The sequence below is a fragment of the Gekko japonicus genome, unplaced genomic scaffold (assembly GCF_001447785.1).
Source record: "Gekko japonicus isolate JY-2015 unplaced genomic scaffold, Gekko_japonicus_V1.1 scaffold918, whole genome shotgun sequence".
In the NCBI taxonomy this organism is placed as follows: Eukaryota; Metazoa; Chordata; class Lepidosauria; order Squamata; family Gekkonidae; genus Gekko; species Gekko japonicus.
The window spans coordinates 601,811-612,568 of NW_015165263.1; the positions used below are offsets into that span (position 1 = coordinate 601,811).

The 10,758-nt window shown below is 39.9% G+C and overlaps 1 protein-coding gene across 1 annotated transcript in view; it reads left to right on the top strand.

Moving 5' to 3' along the window:
* Positions 1 to 3,023, top strand: part of PTPRT (protein tyrosine phosphatase, receptor type T) — a 604,328-nt gene extending 601,305 nt beyond the window's left edge. The window contains exons 33-34 of the mRNA XM_015410192.1: positions 1,163 to 1,298; positions 2,970 to 3,023. Coding sequence (XP_015265678.1) covers positions 1,163 to 1,298; positions 2,970 to 3,023 — 190 coding nt within the window. The remainder of the gene's footprint in view (positions 1 to 1,162; positions 1,299 to 2,969) is intronic.
* Positions 3,024 to 10,758: the final 7,735 nt, after the last annotated feature.

Sequence of the window (10,758 nt, forward strand, 5' to 3'; positions counted from 1 at the left end):
AGGGTGCTCCTGAATTCCTTGGGACCAGCAGATGGATTTCCTGATGCCCACTTATTTCTTCTTCAAAGCATCTCATCTCCAAAACAAATAGCCAGCCTGGTTTTACACCACTTCATTTGGCAGGAAGCACTTTAGAAGCACCCAGAAGGCATCATTTTTGTGTTTGCTTGGAGTACCCATTTAAAAAAAAACAGTTGTCTTATTCATAGGAGGTTAACAACATGCTGTGTTTGACCCCAGTACCCCATTACTGCCATTTTTTTACTGGCACCCATTCTACATCCTCAACATTCCAAGAGTGCCCCTGACATACCTGGTAGCAGCTGTAGCCACAGGAAAAGTTTGAAGGAAGCACACCTTTAGAACATCTATTATTCTTTGTGGCAAAGGACTCTGAAATGGCAGTCTCCTGGACATCAGAAAGCCTTGGACATGTAGCTTCCCAGAATATCTGATTAATGAGTAGGACACCATGGAAACCACAAGAGATCATGCCAAGGATGTCATGAGAATGCTTAGCAGCTTGTTATGTAAAAGCAGCCTAGGGACTTGTAATTTCCAGCTTCCCAGATGATTTACTAAGTACACCAGCACTTCAGAAAACATGTTTCATGGTCACTGGTCCTTGTAGTACTGCCATTCCAGTGTTTTATGAGCTAAGGATTAATGGTAGACCTACACAAAGACCTTCTATGAGGCTTCCAAGTCACTGCCACCAGAAAGCCAGTTTGGGGGAAGGGGATTAGGGATTAGAAGCTGTTTTTTTAGCTTCTGTCACATGACTGACGTGACATAGTTCGAACTTCAAAACATGGCATAGTCTGAGCATTGAACATAATTCACATTACTCAAGCCCATTCCAAATAGAGAGTTTTACTTGTCGATTCCATTGTACTCAGCATTTTTGATTGATTATTCTGTAAAAATCCAGCCTTTCACATACCACCCAATAGATCATTTGCTTTGATCATATACCCATATACTCCCGTATGTATTAGATACCTGAAAGAATCTTTGGTTTCTGCTATCAGAATACCAGTGACTGGTTATATTCAGATATTTTTTCTGACTTGTTGGTCTTCCCATTATTTCATGATCTCTTATCTTCAGCCAACAATAACCTGCCTGCCTTTATTAACTGCTTGTTCCCTTGTGTTCATAGGAATGGCGGTGGCCGCAGTGGCACCTTCTGTGCCATATGCAGTGTGTGTGAAATGATCCAGCAGCAAAACATCATTGATGTGTTTCACATAGTGAAAACCTTACGGAACAACAAGTCCAACATGGTGGAGACACTGGTAAGTAGAACAGGTGAAGGGTACTTTTGAACTGCCTCTTTACACTGATTTGGCTTCTGATGCCAAACAGTTTTTTATTTTTTGGTAGATACCTTAAAGGGCAAGCATTGTCCCATTTTTAATTAAGGGTTGAGCCATTTTTTTAAAAAATAAAGGGTTCCGAACTTTATGAGTGGTGTGCTTCTGCATCACAGAAAATTACTGTTTGAAAGGTGTGCAACACTTTTGAAAGCATTGCCTTTTGATACCAGTAGCAGGAACCAGCATCAGAGGAAGGCCTTGACCTCAATGCCCTGTTGTTGAACCTCCAGAAGAACTGGATGGCCACTGTGTAAGACAAAATGCTGGACTAGATGCCCCACTGGTCTGGTCAAGCAGGACTTCTTATATTCTTGATTTTCCTGCTAATTTTTCATGTCCGTCCCCTTCCCTTTTTAAGTTCCCACAGTTTTTGCTGTATCTCTATATTATAGTTTCACAATATAGCAAGGCAAGTTAATGACAGAGAAAGAAACCGACCAGTCAGTTAATCTCTTTAAATACATTATTTTGACATAGTACAAAACTGTTAAAAAAATTTAAAGGAAGGCACTGTGGAAAAATGCAACACCACCCGAAATACATAAACTATCCCATGCACGTTTTGCATGTAGTTTTATTTGCTGTCTGGGAGGAAACAATCCTGCCATCCTTAGAACAGAATCGGGGCAGAAATGGATTTGAGTCAGGATAACATCACAGTGTGAGAGCACACTAAGAGAGGGTATATACAAATAAGATAGTTATCCTTGGATTCATCTGTAGTTTGGAGTGAAATCTGCATGACTGCCAATTTGATATACAATTCCTTCACTGCTCTATGCCAGTTTTTTAATTGTGGGATGTTATTTAAACAAATACTAGAGTGCAGTTATCTACATACACCCTGAATGGAATCCAAAGGGTTTGATTTTTATAAAAATATACTTTTATATTTGTTATTTGTTTCAAAAAGTACATAAAATATATCAGCTGCAAATGAATGCTTTTTTTAAAAAAACACTGGCTATAATTATAATTGAGTTATAAAACAATATGACCACATCTGTTGCAATATAGCCTTCATAAAATTAATGCATTGTAACATATGTTGTAAGTTTTTTTCACTTCCATGCATGTCCCTTTAGTACTGGCTCCTCATAGAAGAGAAATTTGTGTACAGAAAAGATGCTATGGGTTATTTGTCAAAGAAGTCAAGGTTTTCTTTTAAAGCCAAACTACTTTTTAAAAATCTTCTATGCTGCTCTTTGGAGGGATTTAGACGTTAGGGTTTAAAACACAAACAGAGAGAGAGTGACATAACAATAGAAATGAATTGGGGTGGGTAGATATTATGTGCAAATGTGGATTCTCTGCATGTACACGAGAGCCAGTTTGGTGTAGTGGTTAAGAGCACGGACTCTGATCTAGAGAACCAGGTTTGATTTCCCACTCCTCCACATAAAACCAGCTGGGTGACTCCTTGAGGTAGTGAAGGGTGGGGTATAAAACCAACTCTTCTTGTTCTTTTACATCAGCACCACTATGTAAAAGATATAAACATACATGCTGAAGTTGAAAGCATTTCTTTTTCTCATGGTGTGTTCTCTCTCTCTCTCTCTCTCTCTCTCTCTCTCTCTCTCTCTCTCTCAGGAACAGTATAAATTTGTATACGAGGTTGCACTGGAATACTTGAGTTCATTTTAGCTCATGAGGTCAGGGAGCTTTCCAAATTCCAAGAGCCTTGATGTTTGAAGGACACTGGTCCCCTCCCCTCACTTGAAAGGAATAATGGGGTGAAGAGAGTAAAGCTCTTCATCCTTGAGTGAGAGACTGGGTCAGTTTTCAGTGCCGGCTAGAAGGAGGAGAAATCTGCTGCCATCTGCTTTCTACAGGAGCCTCTCTCAATTTTTACAGCCTATGATACAAATTGGCAAAGCAGGAGGCAGGCTGGAAGACTCTGCTTTCTAATCCCTTCTGACCGCTTCTCTCTGCCATTTTGGATGTGCATTTTTGTTTCTCCTTGAATACAGATGGGAAAAAAGAATACTGGGATAATCCACCGTCATTTAGCTCCCTTTCTATTTTCCACAAATCCTCACTTTATGTTTTTAATTTCATGTATCAGCCATTTGGCAATGGAGGAAAGCTTCAGTAGACACGTTGAAGCTTTCAGCACCCTAAGCCTTTGTGATCTGTTTTTCCAAATGAAAAGGCCATGGCCATAAAGCTGTAATTTTCTATCTGCTGCCATCATCCCTTGATTTAGAAGCCAGCCATGGAACCAAGAAGCTGCTGTGAATTTTCTGCCTCAGTTGCTAAGCGGTGCTGCTGGATTTCCAATATTGTACATGGGTTGGTTACATCTTAATGGTTCATATTAGCCGCAGCTCTGGTAAAGCAATTCTGTAAAGTCACACTTCCTGAATTGAGGACACCCTGAAATGTCATGCCTCAAGCTGTTATTGTTCTTTGGTTTGTAATGAAGCTAATTTCCATTTTACCTTTAAGTATTTGTTTGTGTGCAGTGTCTCTTTAAAAAGAGGTTGAAATGGAAGGATGATCTTAAAATGTTTGCCTGTATTAGAATATATTGGGGCTTTCTCTCCACCATCCATAAGCCTTTCCGTAAGGGCCTGTTGTGTCATGCAGTGTGGGATCATCAAGTTGGCAAGGTCATCATAGACTGGGTTGGCTGATGCCATGAAAGGCATTGATTTCTATAAAAATAGATAATAGCAATTTCCCACCTTCATATTAATCACATTTGTATGAAAACTCAATGTGAGTTTCTGGTATGGTCAAATCTATTTGCACAGATTAGGCTTTCTAATCAAAATTCCCAAAATAAGTGGTGTGATGAAGCCGTGGTATTCAGCCTAAGCAGCACAGCGTTGTCATGGTTCAATATATGGCAGATCACCTAAAATGAAATACAGTGTTCTCAGACAGCTCTCCAGCAATGAAATTCCTAAATGGAACTTGGTGAAATGGTTGTGATGAAAGTTGTGCTCTTCATGTAAAAGCTTTGCCATTTATACAAAAAGATAGAAGTGTGTCAACAGTCCCATACTCTCCATCTCCAACATGAGAACCAATTTGCCTTTCAAAAGAAGGAAGCATGCCCAAAGAGGGTAGTGGGGAAAGATCAAAGTTATATGCTACAGAGGTTTCTGTGAAGTCCCAAGAAGCTATTCTTCTAAATGAACATCAGACAATTCTGCTTTGTTGTCTCAGGTCAACAATTATATTATGGAGCTGCAGAGCCACTTGTAAACTGGTTAATATGAAGTGGCTGAATTCCGTTTCATTGTAAACTGTAAAATCCTGTTGAAATGAAGTAGCTGTTACAATGTTTGGTATTTATGTGTTTAGCCATCATTGTTTGTTTAGCCAGCTGGTTTCTTTAGAATGTTGTATCAAGCAAAAACAAAAACTTGCATACATCTTGTTTAAGTGAACCTCACTTTGCATGAGGTTCTTGTAGCAACATTATCCTCCCTGAGGGGAAGATTCAGTGACTCAAATCTGGCATGTGATAAATGAAATTGGCTGGATTTTTTTTTTTTAAGCTATAGCAGTTTCCAAGAACTTTCCACCCACATCCACATCCACTTCCACGCACAACCACTTATCACATGCCGGGTTTTGATCATTACTAGGATGTGCACCATACATTTGGGATGTACTAGCACAGAATAGTTGGCACACTTACCTGCAACAGTGGTTCTGAAGCTTTTTCAACTAAAATTTTGATCATTATTTCCAAATGTCATCAGGATTCCCAGTCAAAAGCACAGCTTTGTCCCTAAAAAAGAGGGCAAATGTAAGCCACGGTTGTCCATTGCATATGCAATTAGTTGCAATCAGTTTATCTGTGCGACAGCTGTCATATGGAATAATTATTTCAAAACTGTTTCTTCTTCAGGTTATTTATTCACAAAAGCAAATATATGGTTTTTATACTAGAAACCGAAAATCATGGATATTTGCCACATCATATAAACTACAGCTACAAAGATGTTGCCTATATGCCTGCTCCTCTGTGATTCTTCCAGTTCTTCTCGAATGTGTTTTCCACAAATCTTTTCACTGATGGAAACAACCAGGACTATTTTGGGGCAGGAACACACAGGAATGGAGTTCCAGCTGGCTTCAGAGTTGGCCACGCCCACTACAACCAAAACCCCTGTGTGCATGGCTACAGAGAGAAGGCCTGGAGAGCGACCCGCCCCCCCACGACTCCGAGGCAGGCAGGCTATTTAAATACCATCCCGTATCTTCCCCAGCCTGTCCAAGGTCCAGCTTGCCCGGGCTCCCCGCAGCCATGGGGCACCCGGGCAAACCAAGGGAAGGCATGGGGATGTGGCCTAATATGCTAAAGAGCTGTGCTGTCAGGGGTGTGGCCTAATATGTGAATGGGTTTCTGCTGTTGGGTGTGGCCTATTATGCTAATGAGTTCCTGCTGGGCTTTTTCTACAAAAAAAAGCCCTGGAAACAACCAACAATGTATACAGGGAGGCGAGGTAGGTTTCTGCTGTGATCCTCATTCACTATATAAGTAGCTCTGTGTTAGGACAGAGGCTGCAGCTTAGAAGTAGAGAAGACATTTCTGTGCCTGAGACCTTGGAGATTGCTGCCAGTCCAAGTAAGTGGTACTAAGCTAAATTGATCAATGGTCTGATTTGGCATAAGGCAACTTCATGTCTTCATATGAACCCTGGAATGCCTGACACAGATTCTGCTGCATTGCAACAGCACATCACAGGGACAAGCTCTTTCTTTAACAAAAGTATCTCATGCAAGACCTCACTGATGTGATTCTGCCCTTTGGTTACTTAATAACCAGGCAGTCACGCCTTAGACTCATTGATTTTTGGCATTTAAAATATAGTGTCAATTTATTTTTTAAGGGTAAAACAGCGATAGCTGCAAGACATCTTAATTTAGAAGGCACCTTTAATTAGTAAACCCTTTTGCTCCAAAGGTCTGTTTTTATATGTTCACTGGGATGATACAATAATTAAATTCTAGTGAAAAACTTTGTGATTTCAACATGCAAGTAAATAACTCAGAAGAAGCTGCACAAGTCACAGAACACAAATCTGGAATCAAATCTTCATGGAAATGCTATAACAAAGGCTGCTGAACATCAAACAAATTTGATATTTGCTTGAGAGATACAAAATACTCTAGTTATATTTTAGCTTTCTTGATTATTACAGCACACCTACCTGCTGATGATTTGGAAAACAGATGTGTTTGGCATAATATTTATCCATTTCCCACAGTCTACATTTGCAGGGACCCTTACTTAGCCTGCACTAGTTCTGTATTTCCTTGTATAGGTGATGCAGAGATTATTGAACCAGTATGTAGGTATTTACAATCTCCATATTAGGGTTCCTGTTTTCAGTTCAGTGTTTGTCTTTTCTAGGGCACTTTTCATGCATTCAGTTGTGTGCCACAGGTCCTAAATTGGGGTCACAGGTAACTAGGTGTGTCCATGATGAAAACTGGATGTCTCAAGTATGCCCTCCATAAGAGAGCAGTGGCATAATCCTATTTTGCCCCTGCTTTATATAAAGATGTGAAAAGTAAGGCATCGCTACCACCAGATATTACTGTAATTGCAATATGTTATATAATTATAAATGCTCTTGTGTGGAAACAAATTCTGCTGTAATGTTTTGCATCCAGGGAGTTGATTTGTGAAAGGGCTTCCATGGTACTTACCTATTAATATACTTTCCAGAGTGGCTCCTATGTAACTTTCTATTAGGCAGTCTCAAGAATCCAGCCTGATATTTGACCAAATGTTAAGGAAAACCAGTTTGGGTGACACATTCTGTCATGTAGTGACCCAACGGAATTTCTCTAGAAGCCATTCTTATATGCAAAGGGCTCATGGAAACAGCTTTGTGAATGCATGTATGAGACAGAAAAACAGAAACCGAGAGAGACCCAGAAAAAAACGTTTGCGTCTAGTGGCACCTTTAAGACCAACACATTTTTATTCAAGGTATAAGCTTTCATGTGCAAGCACACTTCTTCAGATATCTGAAGACTCAACCTTTGTTCTGCCGCTTCAGACCAACGTGGCCACTCACCTGAATCTGTCTTCAGAAAGACCCTGTGATAGCTGGGTAATGTTTGGAAAATAAGATAAGAATTAATTTCCCATAGAAAATGAAACAGAAGGTAATGATATCAACAAGTTAGAAACTACATAGGTAAGGAGGAACTTGTCTCTTGGTAGCAACAAGAGTAGGTTGGTGTTTTGTTTTGTTTTAGTTTCAAATCAAGAGTGACAATAGTACACTTTATGAATCCCCTGTGTCCATGTGAACCTAATTGCTGTTTTCTCAATTTAAACACTTTTGGAGAAAGTGCCTTCTCTGTATATTAATGGTATGTTTTTAAAATAGGGGTTTTCTGTAAAGTTTCCAAGAAAACTTTAACTTCAGACAGTTATCTGCAGGGATGGTTGCTTACCATGGGACATCGAATCATGGATTAGTGTTTTGGGTAGGATACTGACAGTGCCATCCTAAACAGTGTCCCTTATATGTCCACTGAAATCAGCGGGCTTAGAAGGGTGTAACTCCATTTAGGATTGCAGTGTGAGTGTATTATTTTGGTACTTCTGATCATACAGACAGATGTTCTATTTAAGCACATGAGTGATGACTATGAATAATCATAGCAGGTTATGTGACCTGAAAGACTGGCCTCCCATGCTCAGCAAAGTGATTAAATTGTAGGGTTGCCAACTTCAGTCTGAGAAATCTGTGGTCGTGTGGGGGTGGAACCTGGGAAGGGAAGGGACCTCAGCAAGGTATAATGTCATAGAGCCTACCCTCCAAAGCAGTGTTCCCCCCCCCCCAGGGGAAATTGATCTCACTCATCTAGAAATCAGTTGTAATTCTGTGAGATTTCCAGGCCCTACCTAAAGGTTGGGAACCCTAAATTATTTATTTATTTATTTATTTATTTATTATTTTAGATTTCTATCCTGCCTTGTTTTAATTGAACATGTCCTTAAAAGCTGAAATAAAATGGAAATTTCCAAACACTCAACAGGCCAGCTAAATTCTGTACTTGGATAAATGTTATATTCCAGTGCAAAGAATACAGGCATACTGGTTAGCCAGTATGCTCAGAGTTTAACTAATGTTTGGGGGACAATGGAGGGATGGATTTGCATAAGTGTTCTGTCCTTAGCCAGAACTGTTAGGGCTTTTTAATTGTCTTTTGTAGTGCATGGTGACTGAATCAGCACTTATCACTTACTATCTACTTGTTGATAGATTCAGGTGGGTAGCTGTGCGGGTCTGAAGCAACCGGACAAAGTTTGAGTCCAGTGGCACCTTTAAGACCAACAAAGTTTAATTCTGGGTATAAGCTTTCATGTGCATGCACATTTTATCAGACAAAGTGCATCTGATGAAGTGTGTGAGCACAGAAAAACTTATGCTAAGAATAAAAGTTTGTTGGTCTTAAAGGTACCACTGGACTCAAACTTTGTTCTATCTGCTTGATGTATGTAATAATCTGGATGAAGCCAACTAATGGTTATTTTGATATAGACCTGTTCCTAAGCTGGAGCGTGATGAATTTTGCATCCCTGCTGGTGTAAGATGTCTAAACCAATGATGATTAAAGGAAGAGGAAGAAAGGCAACCTCAAGGGAAAGCGAAGGACATGTTCTCCTGGGAACTTTCTGTGCTCCCAGTTTGGCACAAAACCAGAAGCAAATAGTACCTGACAACAGACGCTGTGCTGTTTTAGTTCTGTATGTCCTTTTCCTATGTTGACTGATTTAGTCATGTTGACCTTGAGATCCCACATTCTGTCATACATGCTAATGGGGGAGTTGTCCTGGCTGAGTATTGTAAGGCTTAGATATACAGAACCACTCCATCAGCCCATTAACTTGGGTGCAGAGGTTCCATAGGGAGTTTGCAAGAAAAGTGTCTGTGGAAAGGAACTGGGATGTGGACAAAAGGCAGAAGAGAAGTGGCAGAAATGAAATTACAGTGGGGTGGATCCAACTATCCTAATATAACTTTCCTCCAAACATGTGGCTCTTCCTGCAACAGAACAGCCATTTAAATTGGAGGAGGTACCCTTAGATAAGAGGAAGGCTTCAAGCTAAGTACATAAACTAAGAATTTTGCTCAATGGAGTGGCAGGATAGGGGTAGGATCCATCCCATCATGCCTGGGAGTTGAATGACAAAAGAAAGGTTTGGATTTGAACGTGGCTATTTCTGAAGATATATAAGAGTATGAAGCAAACTTTTGGGGTGTGAAGAATATTGTTCTTAGCAAACATTTTTGCCATAGATCCTGATCCAGATTGCTCCAAGCAGATTTGTTTATCATCGATTTAAAATATTTTTATCCCACATCTTCCACAGCTCAAGGCATTTTATACACATTGTTAAATCTTTTTAAAAGTTTTTAAAAAAACACAATTAACATCTCATATTAAACAGAAGCTATAAAACAGCTTAATTCAACAACATTAAAACAATGCAGTACTCAGCATCAATAAAAAAGTAACATAACACCCTCAAAAGATTGTGTCTCTAAATTTGGGGGCTGACAACAGATCTTCAAAGAGCTGAAATGGACAACTTGCCAGGATGCATACACATTTCTTTTGCTGTACTGAGCAATTTTCTGGATACATGGAGGAGAGCTTCTTATGTTTATCTGAAGGTCAGAAGACCTCAGTGGGGCTTAAACTGGTATGAATCTGTACAAGTGTTCACTGCAAATCACTTAGAGTTGTATATATGTGAATTCTGTCATGACCTTCAAATGACTATGTAAAGGTCAGCAATTAGGACTGCTTATATAATGCTGTCCCCCCCCCACACACACACACACACCATGCATTCAAAGAAGGTGATTTCTGGTCAGCCTTTTCAGGCTTTTGATGCATTACTAAGTGTGTAGATAACAACTGTAGTTCTATGTACACTTAGTGAAGAGTACGTCCCACTGAAATCATGGAACTTCTAAGTAACGGTACATAGTATCATGCTGTACATTTCTCCCCTTACACACACACACACACACTACAATCCATCACATATTCTGGGATCCAGAAGTGTTTAGCTAACAGCCAGTCATCTCTGTAGGAAAGGACCACTGATTTCATTGAATGGTTTTCTGGTCATGCTGAAAAGCCAAAATTGCCTCTGACAGTATTGTTCCTTGTGACCTCAGAGGGCACAGCCCCAACATTTGGCATGTGACCATGAGGGTGCCAATACTCCTCCCATTGAGTGATGGATAGCTAGAAACAGGGCTTTAAAAAAGAGAGAGAGAGAGAGGTGCCAGAACTCTCAAAAGGGAAATGACGTTTTCAATCTGTATACTGAAAACTCATGAACTTTTAAACATTTTAAAAAGTATTTGGTCGAAGAGGT